General features: G+C 33.0%; 2 protein-coding genes across 11 annotated transcripts; one reads left to right on the top strand and one right to left on the bottom strand.

Moving 5' to 3' along the window:
• Positions 1 to 7,132: 7,132 nt before the first annotated feature.
• Positions 7,133 to 9,514, top strand: LOC114313884 (stemmadenine O-acetyltransferase). Its single transcript, XM_082923723.1, has 3 exons — positions 7,133 to 8,335; positions 9,338 to 9,406; positions 9,500 to 9,514. Exons 1-3 carry the CDS (start codon positions 7,133 to 7,135, stop codon positions 9,512 to 9,514), a joined length of 1,287 nt encoding a protein of 428 aa, XP_082779849.1.
• Positions 9,515 to 17,437: 7,923 nt separating this feature from the next.
• LOC114300011 (protein NLP7) lies at positions 17,438 to 20,242 on the bottom strand. 10 transcript variants are annotated; one of them, XM_082866514.1, is made up of 5 exons: positions 19,980 to 20,183; positions 19,370 to 19,864; positions 18,918 to 18,965; positions 17,861 to 18,812; positions 17,438 to 17,657 (listed from the first exon to the last, which is right to left on the bottom strand). In XM_082866514.1, the coding sequence occupies exons 4-5, from the start codon at positions 18,354 to 18,356 to the stop codon at positions 17,587 to 17,589; spliced, it is 567 nt and encodes a 188-aa protein (XP_082722640.1). In that variant the 5' UTR covers positions 18,357 to 18,812; positions 18,918 to 18,965; positions 19,370 to 19,864; positions 19,980 to 20,183; the 3' UTR covers positions 17,438 to 17,586. The 10 variants fall into 10 exon arrangements, with proteins under 10 accessions (XP_082722640.1, XP_028100663.1, XP_028100656.2 ...); XM_028244862.2 differs by lacking the exon at positions 19,370 to 19,864 and having other exon boundaries at positions 18,903 to 18,965; positions 19,980 to 20,242; XM_028244855.2 differs by lacking the exon at positions 19,370 to 19,864 and having other exon boundaries at positions 19,980 to 20,242.
• Between the last annotated feature and the right edge of the window lie 3,048 nt (positions 20,243 to 23,290).

The raw sequence follows: 23,290 nt of genomic DNA, 5'->3' as shown, positions 1-23,290 counted from the left end.
TTATCAAGCCAAAACTTAGTCCTCGAGCCATCCCCAAGTTCAATTGTAGTATTTGAATTAAAGAAGCCCAGCACTTCAGGTTTAGATACTACAATTCCCACAATATCTTTCCATATTTTAGACATCTTTCCACCTCTTACAAGTGCCGGTGACCACTCCTCGGTAGAACCATAGTATTTTTTGCAAATCACATCCTTCCACAGGACTTTCTCTTCTGCCCCAAACCTCCACCACCATTTTAATAGTAGACATACATTCATCAGATCAATTCTTTTCACCCCCAACCCTCCTTGGCTTTTACTAAGAGTAACCTCTCCCCATTTAACCAAATGGATTTTTCTTCTAAGGTTCGAGCCTCCCCAAAGAAAAGTTGATTGGATTTTAGCAATCTCTTTTGCTACTCCTGTAGGCATCTTGAACAGGGAAAGATAATATATTGGCAAACTAGACAACACCGCTTTTATGAGTGTTAATCTACCTGCAAATGAGAGAAACCTTCTTTTCCATGAGGCAAGCTTTAATTTAAACTTTTCAATCACAGGCTGCCAAGTCAACTTTCTACTAGGGTTAGCTCCCAAAGGCATTCCCAAGTACTTCAGAGGTAGATTTTGATAAATGCAGTGTAGTTTAGAGGCAAACTCTTGACATAAAGTTGACGATATACCCACCCCACATACCACACTTTTATGGTAATTGATTTGCAGGCCCGACATAATTTCAAAGCATCTCAATATTCTCTTAATATTTAATATCTCCTCCCATTCAGCTTCACAGAACAATATAGTATCATCAGCAAATTGCAAGTGCGTGATCCTAAGATCAGAACCCACAACCGCCCCCTTGATCAAACCCAGCTGCTTTGCCCTTTCCAACAATATATTCAGACCTTCTGCCACAACATTAAATAGAAAAGGTGATAACGGGTCCCCTTGTCTCAGCCCTCTCTGAGGTTTAAATTCAGAGAAGGTGATAACGGGTCCCCTTGACACAGTGAAGATAAATATTGATACCTTGATTATTTTCTTTCCCCCCAGAAGAAAAAATGTAGGGGAAATCATCATTCAGTGGTAATTTAAGAAAATTATTGTATATATTCATGAAAAATTCATAATTTTAATTATTAATATTTATATAATTAACCACTTAGTGATAATTATTTTTTGAAACTTACATTGCACTGAAATTTCCCCAAAAAAGTATGTATATATATTTCCCAGTAAACAGTATGTTTGAAGGGATATACAAATAGGATGAAATGAAAATTTCCTTTCTATGATCAATGTCTCCAAAATATCCACATTAATGAATTTTTATTTTAAATTTTAAAGTGATTAAAATTTTAAATGACATGATAGATATAAACTATTGATTGTTAATTTTAGATTTTTGTGATATATTATAATCTTATAAAATGAAATGGAAAAGATATTGATCATTTTTCACAAATTTTTTCTTTTTAATCTCCAACCCCCCCCCCCCTTCTCAAACTTTTACTACTCTCTTTCTTTTGACAAAATGCAATTTTTTTTTTTTTTTTTTTTTTTTTTTTTTGCATTCTTCTAATTTCTCACTCCAAACTCAACGCGGATCGCGCATCGGTTTCCAAACTCAACGTGGATCACGCTTCGGTTTTCCTTACTGTACGATTTTAATAGTAAAATCATTAATTAAATTTAGTGTTTGTTTGGTATATTTTATAAAAGATAAAAATTTAAAAAGTTATTAAAAAAATTAAAAAATTATCACTATTTATAAAAAAATATAAAAAAATAAATTTACACAGGCGGATGCACAAAAAATTTACACAGGACGGTGTTGTTCAGCCCGTGGCGGTCAATCACGGGTCCTGTTTTGATAATCTGAACTGTTCAATTTGTAGAACTCGTCGAGTATTATATGCTTGTAAAAAATTACGTGGATCGGATATCGATAACTATATGATCAAATCAGTTTTGTATACAAAAAATAGACGGTTGGCAAAAAATTGATCCGATGAGATAGCTATCAATATCTGATCAACGTGATTTTTTACAAACATATAGTACTTGACGAGTTTTACACATTGAACGGTTCGAATTATCAAAATAGGACCTGTGGTGGGCCCTCATGAGTTAAACAAGACATTTAGTCTGCTCTCGGACTAGAGGCAAGCTGCTCCTATATATCTTTTGAAGTATGCTGCCCACCACACAACTTCAAAGCAACGTTTTGTACTGGCTTCCTAAACAATCACTGTCAGTATGCATAGGGGGCATTTGAGGTAATATGGTAATTTTGCTATTTTATACAATATTTTAATCAGTAATGATTGAGGGCCACAATTTTTGTGGCTCAAATTGTTCAAAATTGCTAAAACGACGTCGTTTTGAGTACAAAACAACTTCAAAATTGCCAAAACGACGTCATTTTGGCAATTTGAGCCATTTGAGCCACAAAAATTGTGGCCCTCAAATATTTTCCTATTTTAATACACATTTTTTCGTAAAAAGTCAAAAAATTATCCCAAACAACCATATTTTATTTCTTTACTTTTTTATTCAAAAAGTCAAAAAGTGCACTTATATATAGTTCATCGCAAACAACCCCTTAATATAACTTTAATATTACGAACCTAGATTTAATTATTCAAAAATTTCCTAAAATAATCATATTACATTTCAGATTTATTCTATATATAGACCAACACTATACAAATTTAATCTCTACTACATAATTATATTAAACAGACTAACTTAGAACTAGTCTTAAGAAACTGAAATTCAATGTAGAAAAGTAAAGGACTGGAAAGTAAAGAACTGGAGAATAAAGAACTAGAAAAATGTAAGGTAAAATAGACTGGTTTCTAAATCTGGTTCTGGGTCTGGTAAATATAGCCTTTAATGGCTATTTATAGGAAAAAAACTTCCAGCAATAACCACTCAATAACCACCTAAAACTACGTACCCACTCTTCCACCTTCATTCCTACAATGTCACATATCCCTCCATGTCTTCCACTACGTCACTTTGTCCATCATATTCTTTACATGTACTTTAACTTCTTCTATCTTATCTTCCATGTTCCACTATGCAAGACCACTAATTTTGTGACTTCTCTAAACTCTTGATTGATTAAGAAAATGCCACGTGTCCTGCAATAATAATAATAATAATAATATTACTATTTATGGTGTCAACACTTATGTAACTTGCTGTAAAACCTAATTTGTTGGCAATTCCTTCCTCCCATGGTAGGTAGGGTTTGTGCAAAATACTGCCTAATTTGTTAAAATCACACTGATTCATATCAATCTGTACTGCTTTATCCGTTAACCACGGTTTAAACTTTAAAATTTATAATCTGCCTTTGAAACCTCTCCACTCCGCTTTGCTATAGTTAATATATATATATATATATATATATATTTATAACCTATAATAAAATATTAAGTAAAAATGAGTATGAAAGAAATTTAATATGTGAAATTTATTATAAATGGGTAGTAATATATATAAAAAATATTATATAAAATTAGTTTGTATTAGATATATGAAAAATATTATGCAAATTAGTGTTATATATTATGCAAATGCTTGAGAATTGGTTAGAATATTCTTTAATCTGTCAATCCGTCTAAAACTGCTCAAACCACAATTTACCAATTTGCCAGTACGAAACGTTGCTTTGAAGTTGTGTGGTGGGCAGCATACTTCAAAAGATATATAGAAGCAGCTTGCCTCTAGTCCGAGATCAGACTAAACGGTCTTGTTCGGCTCATAAGGGCCCACCACGGGTCCTGTTTTGATAATTCGAACCGTTCAATGTGTAAAACTCGTCAAGTACTATATACTTGTAAAAAATCACGTTAATCAGATATTGATAGCTATCTCATCGGATCAGTTTTTTGCCAACCGTCTATTTTTTGTATACAAAACTGATTTGATCATATAGTTATCGATATCCGATCCACATAATTTTTTACAAGCATATAATACTCGACGAGTTCTACAAATTCAACAGTTCAGATTATTAAAACAGGACCCGTGATTGGCCTCCACGGGCTGAACAACACCGTCCTGTGTAAATTTTTTGTGCATCTGCTTGTGTAAATTTATTTTTTTATATTTTTTTTTATAAATAATGATAATTTTTTAATTTTTTTAATAACTTTTTAAATTTTTATCTTTTATAAAATATACCAAACAAACACTAAATTTAATTAATGATTTTACTATTAAAATCGTACAGTAAGAAAAACCGAAGCGTGATCCACGTTGAGTTTGGAAACCGATGCGCGATCCGCGTTGAGTTTGGAGAGAGAAATTAGAAGAATGCAAAAAAAAAAAAAAAAAAAAAAAAAAAAAAATTTGCATTTTGTCAAAAGAAAGAGAGTAGTAAAAGTTTGAGAGGGAGGGGGGGGATTAAAAAGAAAAAATTTGTGAAAAATGATCAATATCTTTTCCATTTCATTTTATAAGATTATAATATATCACAAAAATCTAAAATTAATAATCAATAGTTTATATCTATCATGTCATTTAAAATTTTAATCACTTTAAAATTTAAAATAAAAATTCATTAATGTGGATATTTTGGAGCCATTGATCATAGAAAGGAAATTTTCATTTCATCCTATTTGTATATCCCTTCAAACATACTGTTTACTTGGAAAATATATACATACTTTTTTGGGGAAATTTCAGTGCAATGTAAGTTTCAAAAAATAATTATCGCTAAGTGGTTAATTATATAAATATTAATAATTAAAATTATGAATTTTTCATGAATATATACAATAATTTTCTTAAATTACCACTGAATGATGATTTCCCCTACATTTTTTCTTCGGGGGGGGGGGGGGAAGAAAATAATCAAGGTATCAATTTTTATTAGGGGTGAGCATGGTCCGGATTGGACCGGTTTGGGATAAAACTAGGACCAATCCGTTATTTATGGTTCTTAAAAAATTGAAACCAATCCAATCCGTTTAAATCATGGAACTAATCCGAACCAATCCATTTAAATACGGATTGGATCCGTTTAGGACCACTGATTCACATAATTAAATAACAAAAATATATTTATAAACTTTAATTTTATAAAAATATAAACATAGCGCTATATTAGTTCCACAATAGCAATATATTTTTCTATAATAGCGACATACTATTCTAAAATTTAAACAACCATAAGAAAATTGGTTTCACTATAAGTATTTAAACCATTACAAATTAAAATTAAAAACCAACAAACAAGAGTAATAAAAGAAGATATTATACAGTTTTAGGTTTGAGTTTAGATTTTATATAGAATTAAGAGAAGATACTATAGGGGAGGATGTATAATAAAAATATAGACTATTTATATACAGTTCGGATCGGTTCCAATCCAAAACCGTGGGGTTCAATCCGGAACCAATCCGTAGACTACGAATTTTTAATTTTTCAATCCAAAACCGAACCGCGGATTCAAAAAATCAATCCAAACCTACCGGATTGGACTGGACTGGATCGGATTACGAATTTCACGGATCACTTGCTCAGCCTTAATTTTTATCTTCACTGTGTATTATCAAGTGCTATAATATGTTAACTATATATGTTATAATTTATAAAATTTATTTATTTATACATTATGTAATGAATAGGCACTACAAATAATTAGGGTTTTAGAAACTAAAATTTAAAAACAAAATTATTTTTTAAGAATCAAATATTTTTGTTACGTAAAGTATCGTTATTATATTTTTAGCAATGAAAATTGCACAGTAGTGATGAACTATTATCTTTCTATGACCAAATTTTTTGTCTCAAAAAATAAATCATTTTGAGACCAAATTATTTTGTTCCTAAAAATGTATTTATTAGTGACATTTTCAAAATTTTGTCGCTAAAAATCTTATTTTTGACTTTTCGAGATGATCTTTTACCAACTATCTTTTTACGATAGAAATTGGTCCCTAAATGTTTTTTGTAACAAAATTTTCACTTTTAGAACTAAAAAATTTGGTCTCTAAAATTCTTATATATTGTAATAAGGCCTACTTATTAGTTGTTACTATTAGTATAAAACAAATTTATATTTCTTAGAAATATACGTTTTGTGCCTCTGATCTTTTAATTTTTTATTTTATCTATTTTTCTTTTAAAAATTTCAATTTGAGTCAATTTTGTTCAATTTCAAACAAACCTTCTTATTAACATGAAAACTATTCATCTATGGTCCCTATAGTATGAGTTTTGTATCACTTTGATCTTTTAACATTGATGATGACAACAAAATAGAACCGTACCGTGTTACGTGATGAAATTGACAAAATTACAATTTTCAAGGCCAACATAACACATAATGCACACTTTACTGACCAAAAATAAAATCTACAATTATTTCATTAATAATTAAGTCAGTACGTTTGAAATTGAACTCAATCCAAAACATTAAGGACTGAATTAGCAAAATAAAATTTAAAAGACAAAACAACACAAAACATATGGGACCATATGTTTATTTTATCCATACTATTAATTGTAAAAACTAGTAAGTATAAAAGGTCATAGAGTTAAACATAAAAAAATTAAAAATTAAAAAATTAAAAATAAATAAATAAATAAATAAAAAAAAACACATAGTAAGTAAATGACTAAAATATATTTAGAAAAAGTTTATCATTTACTGTTTCCCTAAACTCTTATTACACTCTACACCATTTTCTTGAAACTTCCATTACATTTCAATAATTCTCCCCAAACTTATGCATCAGGGCCGTGTGTCAACAACCTCCTCCTCCTCCTCCTCCTTATTATTATTATTATTATTGTTATTAAAGTATATAAAATTTATCATACAAAAATGTTTGAGACCCCCAAAGTTGGGGACCTCATAACCCCCAAAATGATGTGAACCAATTATGTTTTTTTTTTTTTCCTTCCTGGACCAATCACAAGTGAGTAAAGGTTATGAGATTGTATTTTTTAGGAGTCTGTAGCATTGTTGTTTATTATATTTTGTGTTGGATTTTGTGTTGATTATAAAACTGGTTTTATACATAAATTAAAAAATTAAAAAAAAAAAAGTTGTTGCTTCTTCCAATCCTACACTATATATAATATAGCACTTGTGTCAACCTAATGTATATACACATACACATATCAACATGGAGGTTTTGGTGATCTCTAAAAATACCATCAAGCCATCTAACCCAACCCCTTCCAACCTAAGACATTTCCAACTTTCCTTTCTTGATCAGATCAACCATCCAAGAATTTTGCCTTTGATTTTTTATTACCCATTAGGTTTTGAAGATAATTCAAGAGCCACGAACCTCAAAAGGTCTAACCAGCTCAAGAAATCTCTTGCTGATGTCTTAACCAAGTTCTATCCACTAGCTGGTCGAGTAAAAAAAAACCTCTACATTGAGTGCAATGATGAGGGTGTTCTTTACTTAGAAGCCCAAGTCAATTGCCAACTCTCACAAATCATTGGACAACAACCCATCAATCCCCATGTTGAGCTCAACAAGTTGCTTCCATTTGATCGACTCAACGATGCCGGCGATGTGCTCTTGGCAATACAAGTCACAGTCTTCAAATGTGGTGGGATGGCCATTGGGATGTGTTTTTCTCACAAGATTGCAGATGGGTTGTCAACCAGTACCTTTGCCAACTCTTGGGCTAGTGCCGCTCGAGCGGGTCATAGCAATATGGTATGCCCTCGACTTGATTCGGCCACATATTTCCCTCCTAGAGACATGTCTTGTTATAATATAAAGACCGGCATGACAGAAGAAAAGATGGTTTCAAAGAGGTTTCTATTCAATGCCTCTGCTATCTCTACTCTCAAAGACAAGTATGCAAATGAAATACAACCCACTAGGGTTGAGGCACTTTCGGCTTTCGTATGGAGTAGATTCGTTGTCGCAACGAGTGATCAAGTAGAGACACAGGCAGAGGCAGATGTAGAGGCAGAGACGAGTATTACGAAACTCTATATGTTGATTCATGGATTGGACTTGCGCATGAGAATGAATCCCCCTCTGCCAGAGTCTTATTTTGGCAATTTTAGTTGGGTTGTAATGATCATGCCATGCATGGACAAGACTGTGGAAGAGGGTTATGGGTTTGTGGCAAAAATGAGGGAAGCAATAAAGAAAACTAAAGACAGTGATTATGTGAAAAGAATTCAAGAGGGTGACACACTCTTCAGTTCTATGAAAAGAAAGGGAGACGATAAATCAAGTCAAGAACCTCCAAGGGAAGAGGCAATGAGAAAGAAAATAGAGTTTGGCCACTTTATCTTTTCTAGTTATTGCAGGTTTCAACTATATGAAGTCGATTTTGGGTGGGGGAGACCTATATGGGTAAGCCAAGCTACTCTTCCCTTAAAGAATCGAGCGACTTTTATGCCTACAAGATCTTTCTACTGGGCTGTGGCTCACCCTTTATGGGAACATCATTTTCAGGTTTAGGTGATAAGCTACCTCCAAGGACTTAGCTTGGAAGGACTTGGATTTTGGAAGACTACTTTTAGTTATTTGTTTTTCATTGTTAATACATGTAAACACTCAAGCCTAGGGCTTTATTTTTATTTGAGTTAGAACTCATAGTTTGTGTTCAAGTGTTGGCTTGGAAAGATGTAAGCCGGTAGGGCATTTACTTTGATGTTGCATGTAATGCTTTTATTATTTGTAAGACTCTGATGGACATTATAAAGAATTATTAAAGTGTTCTCTTTAAACAATGCATGTCAATGATATATAATGGGTATATTTTTGAGGGCGTTACAGTACATGTAAACATTCAAGCCTAGGGCTTTATTTGTATTTGAGTTAGAACTCATATTTTTGTGTCCAAGTGTTGGCTTGGAAAGATGTAAGCCCGTAGGGCATGTAATTTGATGTTACATGTAATGCTTTTATTTAGAAATACTCTGATGAATGAGATAATGAATTGTTTTCTTTAAATATTGCATGTCAGTGATAAATATATAATGGGTTTATTTTGAGGGCGTTACAACTATCATCATTGTTATCGAGTCTGGCTAGGCCGGACTTTTCCATTCGTAAGGTATTATGAAAATGTAATGGGGGTTGAGGAAACCACTTGGGTGAGTGAATTTCAGGTCCGCGAACTATCTATGATGTTGAGCATATACCGTATTTCTGTTGTGTTGTTAAAATCTAAGAGCATTGGACATGTCTTAAGTTGTGAAACATTGCATATGTTTTAGTTTATGGAAATATTTCGAAACTTACCCTAAGATGGAAGTTTAATGTAATATTGCCCGTGTAGAATGTATTGAGGAACTGGAAATATATCATGAACTTTAATTGTGTTATGAAATTGTGAATCATGTGTATTAGAAGTTTTTAGATTTGAAAGGAATATATGTTGTAGCATATATTGTAAATGGTCCCTTGAATAGGGATAAGGTGACCAGTAATGGGTCAGGTTGTTAAATATTAAATTGTAATATTGTTGAGAAATTGATTTAACTTAAACGTTATGAGACATTTCAATGAAAGGTATTTGGCAAGTGAATTGTGGATGGTCATGTGTTATGTATGACGCCGTGTTTATGAAAAATGTTTACAAAACTTTTAAGTTTCGCATGGAAAATGCAAAGTTTGTTTTGGAACGCTAACATTGAAAATTTGAGTTTTCTTGGAGAAGTACCTCATGAACAAGAAAATAAATTCCATTACATTAGTACAAAGGATTTGCATTGGTTGTTTAATTTGAAATTTTGATTGTTGAGTAGTGATTTAGCTGGGAGCACTAGTCGGGTGTTTTGGTGATTTATGTCGGGAAGAGTTTAGCTTGGTTGAGGTCTTTTGTGCCTGAGTGTTGTCTTTGGAACGTGTGTCCTTAGTTAGTCCTTTCTTTTGTGAGAGTTAACTACAAATTTGTTGAGAGAATAGTTTCTTCCCTAAATGCTAGGGGGTTGAGTGTTTTGTGGTCGGTTGACCTTGTAATTGTGCTGTTTTCTTAATTTCGGGGACGGAATTCTTTAAGGGGAGAAGGTTATAGCGATCTCGGGTTTGTCCCCTTTTTGTGCAGTGTTCTGGTCTTAGGTTCCGTGGAGTTGGTGGTTGTATGTCCTGTTGTCATCCTTTAAATCCCGTATGTCTGAGTTTCAGGATGTGTTGGGCGTGTTTTGAACAGGCTGGTTGAGCCTTAGTCCCTTTCCCTTGTTGCCCAGAGTTTTGGTGGTACGCTCGAGCGGGTACCTTTGCGCTCGAGCGGAGGTGGATTTTTGGTTGTACGCTCGAGCGAACCATATCACGCTCGAGCGGAGTTTTCACACTTCCAGTATCAGTGCCTCTGCAAAACTTCTGCAGATGTGTTTTTCACGCTCGAGCGGGTTTCCTTACGCTCGAGCGGGCCTGTTGGAGCTCGAGCGGGGTGTTCATTGTCTGCGAAAGTTCTGAGAGGGGGTAATCTACGCTCGAGCGAACTGGTTTTCGCGCTCGAGCGGATACTTTTTGTTCTTGTGTCTTGGCACTCGAGCGGGACTTATTGCGCTCGAGTGGGTCCAGTTTTTGTGCTTGACGCTCGAGCATTCTATTCTCTGCTCGAGCGGATCATGCGTATATCAGTTGGCAGCTGGGCATTCTTGCATCACTTTTCAACATCCTTTCTCTCTCTTACTTTTCCGAAAAAGCCATTCAAGAGCTTCTCTCACTAAAACTCGAATTCTCTCTTAGGATTGATCTAGTTAGATTGTTCTCCTACCCTTTGGCCTTTACAAAAGTTGTGTTGATCGTCGAGGGCTACGTTTTGATCCGAGCATATTGAGTTTTGGAGCACTTTGGGTTTCGTCATCTTCTCCTTTTGAGCTCCGAACTTGAGGTAGGGATATCCTACTCCATCTTATGAACTTTGTCTTTGAATTTTGGCATTTTGATATGTTTGGGGTCGTTGGGTAATTTTGAGAAAGTTTGGGTCTTTGTGTAATTTTTACAAAAGTTGGGGTTTCATTTATTATTACCTATATGCATGTGGGGCAATGAGAAATGAGATAAATGTTGGATTGTTGATGGGGAATGAAACCTCAAGGTTGTTATGTTAATTATGGGAAATGCCCTAATTGTATTGTTAAATTAATTTGTGAAATTAATGTGAGAAATGTGAAATGGAATTGAAAATGTGGGAATTGGGGATGTATGGGATTAAAGGGTGTAGTTGGATTATTCATCACTCACCAAATTGAAATATCAATATTTTACCTATTTGGCGCATTTAATTTCTGTTTAGAAATAACTGTTTTGGGCTATCGGTGGAGGATAGTCATGATTGTTGTAGACAATGCATGATGATTAGGCAAACTTAAACTAATCGATTAAATGTGCCATTGAATATAGCGATTGGAATAATACATTAAATTTATGTATTGATTGATTGTATATGATAACTGTTTATATACATTGTTTTTGTGGGAGGAGAAAGGGGCTGTACTCCACGGTTTATTGGAACACTACAAGAAAAAACACTTCCCGTGACCAACATTTTGGTCACGAAAAGTACCATATTTGGTCGCTAAAACCTTTTCGCGACCAAAATATGTTGGTCGCGAGTTGGTCGCTAAAGCCTCGTCACAGATAGTTTTCTGCGACCAAAAAAGCCTTTGGTCGCTAAAAGTGACCATTCGCGACCAACTTTTTTAGTCGCGGAAAGTCCAATTCATATTAGCCAGAAGTAAACTTTCAGCGACCAAAGATAAGTTGGTCGCCAAAAGTCAACGCCTTGACCCAAAAAAAATAATTCTTTTGTGCTACCTAGGACTTGAACTCGTGACCAAGGAGTCACCATGCACCCAATCCCCTCTGCCATCACCATGCTTCTTGTTCATATTCCGCAAAAAATATATATAACCCATAAAAATTCGGTCATTTATTATTTTATAAAACTTTTAATGCCTAAACAGAAAAATAGCATGTAATTATAGTAGTATCATTTTTTTAAAAAATTTATCCCGCCATAACTTTCCGCGACCAACTTTTTTTTTTGGTCGCCAAAGGATAATCTTCCGCGACCAAAAAAGCCTTTGGTCGCCAATAGTATACTTTCCGCGACCAACGTTTTTTTTTTGGTCGCCAAAAGGTGATCTTCTGCGACCAAAAAAGCCTTTGGTCGCCAATAGTATACTTTCCGCGACCAACGTTTTTTTTTTGTTGCCAAAGGGTAATCTTCCGCGACCAAAAAAAGCCTTTGGTCGCCAATAGTATACTTTCCGTGACCAACTCTTTTTTTGGTCGCCAAAGGGTATACTTTCTGTGACCAACTTTTTTTTTTGGTTGCCAAAAGGTGATCTTCCGCGACCAAAAAAGCCTTTGGTCGCCAATGGGTATACTTTTCGCTACCAACTTTTTTTTTTGGTCACCAAAAAGTGATTTTCCGCGACCAAAAAATTGTGGTCGCCAAAAGTTAAATTTTGGTCGCAGAAAGTGGACTATTTGCGACCAAAAAAAAAAAGGTGGTCGCCAAAAGTGTTTTTTCTTGTAGTGGAAGAAAGGGGCTGGACCTCTAAACTGGAAGGTTTATTGGAAGAAAGGGGCTGGACCTCTAAACCAGAAGTTGGGTTACGCAGATACAGCTCATATGCTTATCTATTGAAGTGCAGATACAGCTCATATGCTTATCTATTGAAGTGCAGATACAGCTCATATGCTTATCTAATGAAGTGCAGATACAGCTAATATGCTTATTTGTTGATGTATTGGTACAGCTTATATGGTTATCTGTTGATGTATTGATATAGCTAGTATGCTTATCTATTGCGAAATGTAAATGCTTAATATGAGTGTCTGTCTCATATTAGTTGTTTGACCAGGTTCTGAGTCATAGTTATATGAATTGAGAGTTGGATAAGAAACGGAAGGTGAAACTGTAACACGGTATAAATTGGGATATAAGTGTGGACCACCCATTGAACGCTGTTATCTTAGTCATTTTTTATAGTTGGTTTAGTGTATTTCTACTGGGCTGTGGCTCACCCTATATGGGTCATTATTTTCAGGTGCAGGAAGCATGCCACTTCCAAGGGTGTAGTTTGGGAGGCAAGAGGCAGACAGACTGCTATTGTTGTTTTGCTTTCTTTGATGTATTATATGTAAATTCAAGCCAAGGGCTTAAGATGTATGGAGTTAGTACTCTTCTCTTTTTGTAACCAAGTGTTAACTTGGAAAGCTGTAAGCCTGTAGGGCAATTTGTTGTTAGTAGTAATGTAATATTTCTTTAAAAGCTACTCTGATTAATAGAAAGATATTTATTTCTCGTACATCATTGCATGTCTAAAGTGATGAGTTTTATGTATTATTCTGAGGGCGTGACAATCATACACAATGGCAAACAAGTAAACTTTAAACCCCAATTTAGGGAAATACAACATACCCAAAATAACAAGGACTAATTGGTTTGAAAAAAAATTTCTAGGACTAAATGGAATAACTTTTCTTCAAATAGGATTTATGAGTAATTTTTCCTTAAAAATTTTCAAATTCAAATGTGATTTATCATAAATATGATTAAGATTTTATTTTGAACTTTTTACTTAAAAGTTTTTTAAATTTTAAATTAGATAGCGTTAAATAGACCAATTGTATTATAACATGTATATTTTCTAATTTTGAAAATTAAATTTTTTGAGAAATTTAAATTTTTAGTTTTAATCTCCTAGAGTCTGTTAGATAAAATAAAATATAAAAAATTTGTAAGCTAAATTTAATTATAATAATTTAGATTTCTTTTAATGGAAGATATCTTACATGATAATTATCACAGATCATGCTAAATTTTGTCTAAGACCTAAATATTAGGTATTTGGCCAACTATCTTTTTTAAAAAAATAATATCTGAAGATATTTTTGCGGGCCAAATTCAATATAAGTAGATACAAATTTTAAAATTAAATTTATCTTTGAAAAGATAATTAGCTAAGGAGTTTTTGAAACTATTATCATACCGATGAATGACTCAAATAATAACTTTATTTTTACTTTTTGTATTTTAAGAAGTTGAATATTTAACTTAACTGTCGTATATAAAATGTTTTTAAAAAGTTAAGATGAAAATTATATTACCATATTGATTAAATGCCCCATAATTTTATGGCATGTAATTTTTTATTTTTAAAATTCGAAAAATACTTTAAAACTCAAACATCTAACAACATTTTTATTTATATAATAGTATAAATCAGAGAGGGATCTGTTTGGTAGAACTTTTGAAGTTTAATTATACCCATTAGTTTGAGTGTGTTGTTTGGTTACAATTTTAGAAAATTAATTCCGCACTTACTTTTCAAAACACTTTTCAAAACACCCACTTTTCATTATTATATGTCACATCATTCAATTTAAATTCTTTTTAAAACTCATAACCAAACAAAATTTTCACTCAAATCATAATTCCAAAACTCACAAACTCAAAATACAACTCTATTTTTAAATCATAATTCTAAAACTCTACCAAACACAATTCTCTTCTTTTCTCGTAAGTTAAATTTTAGTTTTTCCTTAGCTTCCCAGACAGAGTGTCAGTTTGACCAAGAAAATGAGGAAATTTTATTTTGCCACTCAAATTTTCACATATTTTTTAACTTAACTCCTAAACTTTGTATAATATCAATTTGTCTTTCAAATTTTAAAATTTTGATCAATTTGACTTATGCAATCATATTTTGTTTACAATCAAATGAAATTTGCTGACATGGTACCAAATTTCATTTGAACTTCATTTTAGCTCTCAAATTATACTTTAAAAATCAATTAGCCACCCCAAAAACTAATAAAATTAAATTTAAATATTTAATAAATAATTTTTTTATCGCAATAATGAAAAAAAAAAGAAGAAATTTTAAGTAATATATACTTCGAAAAAAAATAATAATAAAGTATAAAAATCCTCCTTTAGAATTATTTTGAAATTATGAAACATATGTACTTCGACAAATATATTATACTCGTATCGAGTATTTACCGACGTATAAAATTTCTGTATACATACTAGGTACACAAAACAAATGCTCAATTTTTTTTTCCTTAATTTTTAACGAACCCAGGCATAACTAATATATACCCAAGTCGTGTCGTACCTCAGTCGAAACAATATTTTCTTCTACTATAGAAATATAATTCATTTTACTAGACTTCTTTTTCATTTTTAGTTTTATACTTAGCATTATTTTAAAATTAAGTTATGATTTATAAATTATTTAATATAATGACATTTAATTTTGATTTATCTTATACATGTACTTTTAGCATTAATATATCAATTGTATGTTGAATCTTAATAAATTAAACTATTTAATTAATTTTTGTATTACTCTAAATTAAAAATAAATATTTTTTTACAAACGTATCAAGCCGTACTTGTACCCTACTGTTTTTGAATATTACTGTATCGACATACCTATATCGTACCAGTACTAGTACTCATACCCGTAAGTCACAAATTATCTTGAGTCGATCTTAAAAAACTTATTGAACTGAAAATTTCTTAACTACTCTATCTGTGTCCGCACACACAATTATAAGTAATTTATTCCTCAAATAAATTTCAATAGAATTGAGTAACTAAAAGTAATTTCAAAATTGAGTGGAAAAAAAATTCAAAATTCAATTACTACCTAAAGAATATTCAACATGACTTATACTAAATTTTTTTTATTCAAAATTTAAAATTTTCATTTTTGGAATAAAAATTTATTAATTAAATATTAAATTTTTTTAAAAAATATTTGAGAAACTAATTGATTTTTAAAACATAATTTTAAAGGTAAAATGAAATTTTATATCACGTCAACAAATTCCGTTTGATTGTAAACAAAATGGGATGACAAGGTCAAATTGATCAAAATTTCAAAAGTTTAAAAGACATTGATATTACACAAAATCGATATTTACACAAAATCTGAGATCAAATTAAAAAATGCATAAAACTTTAAAGAGCAAAATGATATCCTCTTAGGGAAAAAATCTACATAATTAAACAATTCTGACCATACATTTGTATGTGATATACATACATGATGGTGGGGATGGGTGGGTACGAATTTTGCCCACGTTCATATTTCAATAAACACGGTCTAATTTTGCTCAAAACAAGGTTTTTTTTTTCATTTTTTTCAGAGGAATAAATGTACACCTCCGACTAGAAGGGTTCAAATCCCATTTCTTTCGGATTGTGATAATTTCCATTCTATATTTGTAATGAAGAGATTTATTTCATCAACCAATGGTAGTTATAATGATTTCTTTTAATTTAAATTAATTATAAATTTATATTCTTATTTCATAGCTATTAAATATGTAATGAAAATCTTCCATTATATATATAAAATGGAGAGAATCAAAGTCCATTTCGTTAACATTAAAAATGTAAAAATTACCTAATGATTAATTAGTAAGATTGTGTAATTGGCTCAAGCAACAGCCAGATCATAGTGTTGCCTGACGTTCTAGAAATGGTTCTAAGCTCCAGTGAGCATCTCCAACGGTAGTAGGCATTTTACCTATCTAAATATTTCTATAAAGTATATATTTTATTTTGCCTATCAACTGTTTTATGTTTTTACTCCAACCATGCTCTCTATTTTAGCTATTTATCCAAATACTATTAATTTTATAGAATGCCACGTTAACAACAAAGATGGAGGGAAATGATCCTAATGATTGAATACATTTTGCCTAGCGTTGAAGGCTAGCTACATGTAGCTAGTGAATATGAGTTGAGCCAAAATGCCTAATCATATGCCTAGTGCATTGGAATTAAAAAAAGTGAATCACACTAGGCATTTTAACTAACAAGTAGTATATGCCTAGTGCATTGGAGATGCTAAGTCGGCATCACAAGCTATTACAATCAAGTCATCTTCTTCATCTTTATACTTGATGTGATAAGTTCTGGGATCCAATTTCAGCCTCTGAGCCACTTGCTGCTGCAACTCTACCAAACCCGATGATAAAGACAACCGAAACTTTATTACCACATCATTTCCATACTTAGCCTTTATAGTCACGATTTCTGCATCTTTCGTCGCTGCATTGTGTGGCTTTGTGAGAGTAACTATATCCCACGCTTGATTAGAAGACAGATCATAATCCAATTTTTGGATTTGTTTCTCATCAACGGGCTGAGACCAACTAAATTTTGTTCTCTTGGAAGGTGGCCACTTCTCAATACCATAACCCCTACAGACACGCTTCAAGGTAGATTTGCTAACTGCAAAAGGAGAATCCAACTAAATTTATTTCTCTACTACTAGTGTTGGTCTAGTTGAAGATAGCTAGCAAGATCTCAAGCAACATTATCGAGGCTCATTTCCGAAGCTTGTAGGACATCCTCAAGAGGAATTTCAATTCTAATTCCAGTTTTTTAAGTTCTCTTTCTGACCTCTTTATTGCTTATTTTTCCTGTGAACAAGTGACAACAATGCTGCTTTGTTCTGCACTGACAACATTCGTAATGTTTATGGCATCCATTGATTGTTGATCCGATGAATTCAGTTGCATCATGCCACCCTCCTTTTGTAAGGGTTCAAGCCTGGGCAGAGATCCAGTAGTTGGGGATATTTGAACAGAATTCCCACCGTTCTTGTTTAGCTGGTTTATATGGTGAGGTGATCACCTTGGGATACCAAACTTCCTACAAACGCGCGCTTCAATGTAGCTATGCTAACTGCAAAAAAAAAAAAAAAAAAAAGAAAAAAGAAAAAAAAGAAAAAGAAGAATAGAATAATCCATACAAAAGAAATGGCTTTCTCTTTGCTAATGCAAAAAGCTCAAATATTTGTCCACAAGAAATGTCTGTCGGGTGTCTAGTTGAAAATAGCAAGCAAGATCACAAACATTATATTTAAATTACTGTGAGTGTAAGCTGACCATGGAGGCTCTTCGCAGCATCCTCGATTCTCATTTGTGAAGTTTGTAATATATCCTCCAAAAAAATTTCAATTTTACCACCAGTTGTATTCTTCTTTCTTTTTAGTTTCTTTCTTGTGCCTTTTCCCTGTGAACAAGTACTGTTGCTTCGTTCCGCACTGATGACATTGCTTTCATTGTTTACGGCATCCATCGATTGTTGATCTGATGACTCCAGCTCCATCAAATCTGCTCCATTTTGTAATGGTTCAGGCCTAGTTTGGGATATTTGAACAGAATTAAGTTTTTCACCATTGTGAAAATCAGTTACTTCAGAAAATTCTTCCCCCAGCTCTTCTCCAGAAGAAAGCTTCAAAGTTTGAATTTTTTTCTCACCATACTGAAAATCAATAACTTCAACAATTAATTCTTCCCCCAGTTCTTCTCCAGAAGCAAGCTTAAAACATTGGATTTTTTTCTTCATTGTTCCCAATATCTCCTTCATCAATGAGGTCATTACATTTCCACCGACTTTGTTGTTCACCGGCAAAAAGAACTCTAACACATAAATGTCATCTCCAGGGTTACTACTCCACAAGCATACTGAGAAACAACCACAACCACTTAATCCAAACTCTCGAGCATAGTGTGTCACGGGGTATTCTGTTTTGCTGAATTGGGTTACATCGGCTCAGAATACCAAATTAAGGGACTTAAGTGCCGTCCCAACAACCCCCATACCCTTTCTAAAGTGATGATGCCCACATGCCCTAAAAAAAATATCACCATTTTCCTCCATCAGAGAGGATAGTCCTCTCTGGCGGCTCAAACCAAAGACCCCATTCTTGAGAAGAGATCTGCAAACCCTGCATGTTCGTCATATCTGAGCCAAAGGTAATTCGTGAACTTCCAACACTAGTTTCAGCACATCCAAGATTTCATCTGTAAGAGCTGCTTCATTCTTGTCTTGAATCTGGTTTGTAAGTATTCGTCTGTTAGAACATATTCCTCATCATATTTACAAAAGAAGCATAAATACTAGATATGACATTGCATTACATACAGTTTGCCCACTTACTTCCATGAACGGGTGTTCCCATAGATTTAAACATTTCAGATCTAGCCCCTGCAGGGGAATGATAATCATGTCAATAACAACATAAATGCATTATGTTCAGTCCTAAGAGGCTAAAAGATGATTAGTCCAAACTTCAAAGGGCAAGATGATTGAAAGTGAAGAGCATCTTCAAGTCAACCACAAAATTTTGCATTAGGCCTCCTAAAGGATTTGGCTTCCTCCCACTGCTAGTGTTCACTATATTTTAAGAAGTACTGAGACAATAAAAGGAGAAAAGAAGCATGATTACATATTCATGAAGAAATGAAACATCATCACAAGATGCTTACAGAAATTTTGTATTTTTTAAAAAAAAAATAAAAAATAAAAAAATGAGAGAATAACAAGAGAGTGAATATGGCAATTTTTTGGGAGAGGATAGGGACAAACAAGAAAAGCGTCATAGGCACAACCTTCCTCCAAAAAAATTAGGAATGCATCTCTGGTGGTATACAGTAGCTCAAGTACACCGACACATGTATGGTCAGTGGGTTCAAACACGGGCAAAGCCAAAGCTGCTCTAATTTGGCAACGAAAAGCATGTTTGCGCTGTGGATACTCTTTGTTAGAGTAATACTCGACATTCGGAGAGGACTCAACCAATTGATGCTTGAATACACGGCCAGGAAGCCGAAGTTGTTGTTCAGTAGTCTCCCCATCCACGTAAAATTTATAGTGTTTAGAGATCATCCTTTACCAACACAGTCCTTTATAAATTTTACTAAGAGCGAATGGTTGGTTTTGGGTTGTAAGAATAGCTTGGCCGTCTGTTGTTATGGGTGCCCAATATTGAATGAGTAATGCATCAATTCTGGACCTGCTGAATAGTTTTCCAACCACACATTTGATCTCGTCTTTTAACTCCTACTTCGCCCTCGGACATTTGGGAATCAAATCCAAATTATCTGCTGCTACTCAATACGAAATTATCATGTCAAAATTCCTCCATGGATGACAAAATGCCTACCATATACCATAAAGCCAGCGCGTATTAATCTTGTGAACGTGAAATAACATACTCACCGTTATTTCTATCCTCCGGTTGCCAAGATTTGATTTCCGTCTCCAAATCTTGATATCCATCTCTATCCATACCGTTAACTCCTCTTCCTCATCCTTCATGGACACCACCGCCCTCACCAGCACCATGCGGCAAAAGCATCATCCCGTTCAGCAACAGCGCACCGCCCTCTTCTTCTCCTTCCCCTTCCAAAAAACGTTTCGGGTGGGGGTTCTTTTGTAGGGGAAGGGAGCCTTCTCGAAGGGGTTCTTTTCTGAACCAATTCAAAAACTTGATCTGGTTCATCTGGTTCATGCGGTTCAAGAATCTTTTTTTTAACAAGAAACCATTGATTAATATTTTTGTTTGTACATACCAACTTATATTAAGGTTTGGCTTGGGGTGTTTTAACTTTTTATCTTTCTAGATTAAAAAAGTTAAGAAAAAAATATATAGATTTGAATTAACTTTTTGACTTTTCATGAAAATGTGTGTAATATAATATTATTACACATGATAAAATGTCTCTTTTACCCTTCCTCCCTGACACAACTACAGGAACACGTGTCGCGTGGTTTGGGAATCTTGCTCGTCAACCAACACTGTGCAACGGTACTTTGACAATAATTCAAATTTTTTTAATCAACAAATAGCACTATGCAACGGTCTGATTTTTTTTACATTCATTACTTTTCATGTTGAGTTTTTTTCCTTTTAGCATTAATTTTTTATTTCTTTTATAGTCATTTTTTTTCCTTTTAAAATTTTTTGTTGTTTTTTTTTTTCCTTTTTGAAAGAAATTATTTTTTTAATACCATTATTATTTGTTTTCACAAGCACGAAAACAAATATTTTTTCCTTTTTTAAAGATTTTTATTATTTTTTGTATTCATTTTCATACGTTTCCATTCTTTTTCTTTTAACATAATTTTTTTTTTTGGATTTCTGTCAGTATTCTTCTCATTTTAACATTATTATTTTTTTATTCTTTTCCTTTTAACATTATTAATTTTTTTTTTCTTTTCATTTTTTTATTCAATATTTTTTTTTCCATTATGTTCGTTTTAATTTTGGTTTTTTCTTTTCCTTTTTTAGTCAATAATTTTTTTATTCTTTTCCTTTTTTTTATTTTCCTTTTAACATTTTCATTTTATTTTTTACTCTTTTAACATTATTAATTTTGCTTTATTGTTTTCCTTTTTTTGTCATTTTTTGGTATTCTTTTCATTTGTCGTGGATCTTTTTCCGTTGTTTTCCTGTTTGTATTCATTATTAATTTTTTTTTCAAGCACAGGTTGCAATTGTTCCATTATTGTTCGAAAATTGGAAACGAGTGGAACTGGTCTGCTCTGTATTTTCGAGAATGCGTATTATAACATGTGAATAAAAAAAGATAAATCACGTACATGCCCAGTCATGCAAATTTCCTTTTTTTTTTTTTTTATGTTTTGTTTTTTTTCTGACCAATGGCTAGAAATTATTTTTTGGCATAGCTAGGTTGAGAACAAATTATTATAAAAGATATTGCAAAAACTTCCCCCATGTTTGCAGAAGTTAATTAGTGGACATACTTCCTTTAAAAATACACTACTATGAAAATGTCTACGCTCCGAAACACATGAGACTATTAAAACCAAACGTGTTTACAAATATGAATCTCAGTTACTGATATTAACAACCTTCAATCAATATTCTTGTATTTCCAATTCGCCCCTACCGGTGTGCTTGCCGTACCAGTGCGTTAGTAATGTTCACCCTTACTGCGGCCATTGCAGGGTCCGAGTCCTCTTCCTCCATCACATCAGCAACCCGTGTGTATTCGTCGTGGTAGGGCATTTGGGGGGCCACGTAATCGTCACGGTCTGGGTTACGCATCATGACCTCATCAAGTTCACTATGTCGACGTATGAAGTTATGTAACGCCATCGATGCACATACAAACGTAACTTGATTAGAAAAACTTAACTTCTGCATATTCCGCAATGCCCCCCACCTAGCCTTCCAGGCACCGAATGTCCGCTCAATACAACTACGCAGTGACGAATGTGCCTTGTTGAACATTTCGAACTGATTCTGCGGTGTTCGATTTCGATGGGCATTTTGGTGATACCTATACCCCTTGTAGGGGGCTAGGTACCCTGTCTTGTTGCTGTAACCACTATCCACCAAATAGTATTTTCCTGCAAAATTTGTTTCATTTCATTTTCAATTTGACAGTATTTTGTACCACTTAAATTATTCTTCAATTAACTTGCATTGGTTCATAATGTTTTTTTTTAATAACTAATTCTTTTGTTGAATAATTTCTCCATTTCTAAATTAATTTTATCCCAATTTTGTTTTCAATTACTCCTTCTCCCAATTCCTTTTGTTCTCAAAAATTATATTCCCAATTACAGCATTGTTGGTGAATTATAATAATTTTTTTTAATGACAATTGCATTTTCATTATAAAAATTGTTCTCATCCCAATTTTGTTTTTAATTATAATTTCATTGTGAAGTTCTTTTGTTCTGAACAACTATAATTCCAATTACGCAAACATATTTCTAATTACTTTCTAATTCATTAACAACATTTCTATTTTGAGCACGTTTGAAAGAAATTCTAAATAATAAATTATCACATCTCATTTTCATTTTCACATTCTTATGTACCAGTTCATTATTTTAGAAAACTTTTCATTTTCATTTGTTTCATTTTTTAAAGTTGTTTGCAAAAATTTTGAATTTTGGGAAATAAACTACATTAGACAACTGCGTTTGTTGACAATATAAAAAAAAAGACAATAATTTTCACAATTTTGTTGCCAACAAAATACTTTATTGAAATTTTTTATATTTATAGTTTGTACATATTCATATTTCGATTTAATATTTTGTACCTGGTGCGGGGTGCGGGAAGCTATGTTTATCTTCGGTTGTCACGTAGTGCAAAACCCGGCTGTCGTGCATGCTCCCATCCCAACCAGCAGAGACAAATGTGAAGCACAAATCAAAGTCGCATACAACAATTATATTCTGTGTCGGCACGCCTTTCTGGCCATAGTATGATGTGTCGTAATCCTGCGAGACACGAGCCATCACGTGCGTCCCGTCCAATGCACTGATGCAGTCCTACGCAACGCACCAAAAAATAACAAATTTTGAAATGTAAGTACTCAACATGCGCTATATATTCACTAGTTTGCACAATCAATGTAAGCTCTCCATGATTAGTCCATAGAAGCCCAACATTATTCTGTACTTGGTTTTTGACTTGAGAAAAACCTCTCCCAATAAAAAGACAAACAATTATTAATCTTTCAACTTTATAAAATTATATTGTTCTGTTT

The sequence above is a fragment of the Camellia sinensis genome, chromosome 4, assembly GCF_055761805.1.
Source record: "Camellia sinensis isolate YWXY chromosome 4, ASM5576180v1, whole genome shotgun sequence".
Taxonomy (NCBI): domain Eukaryota; kingdom Viridiplantae; phylum Streptophyta; class Magnoliopsida; order Ericales; family Theaceae; genus Camellia; species Camellia sinensis.
Note: the sequence above shows the minus strand (reverse complement) of the source record. Positions and strands in the feature narration are given on the sequence as shown.

What these genes read in the sequence shown, in the direction of transcription:
- LOC114300011 (XM_082866514.1), bottom strand. Translation starts at nt 18,356, where the DNA reads ATGACCTCATTGATGAAGGAGATATTGGGAACAATGAAGAAAAAAATC. An exon ending in TGCTGCGAAGAGCCTCCATG is followed by an intron (nt 17,658 to 17,860) that starts GTCAGCTTACAC and finishes TTTTTTTTGCAG; the next exon opens with TTAGCATAGCTACATTGAAG.
- LOC114313884 (XM_082923723.1), top strand. Translation starts at nt 7,133, where the DNA reads ATGGAGGTTTTGGTGATCTCTAAAAATACCATCAAGCCATCTAACCCA. An exon ending in GGTGGGGGAGACCTATATGG is followed by an intron (nt 8,336 to 9,337) that starts GTAAGCCAAGCT and finishes CATGTGTATTAG; the next exon opens with AAGTTTTTAGATTTGAAAGG.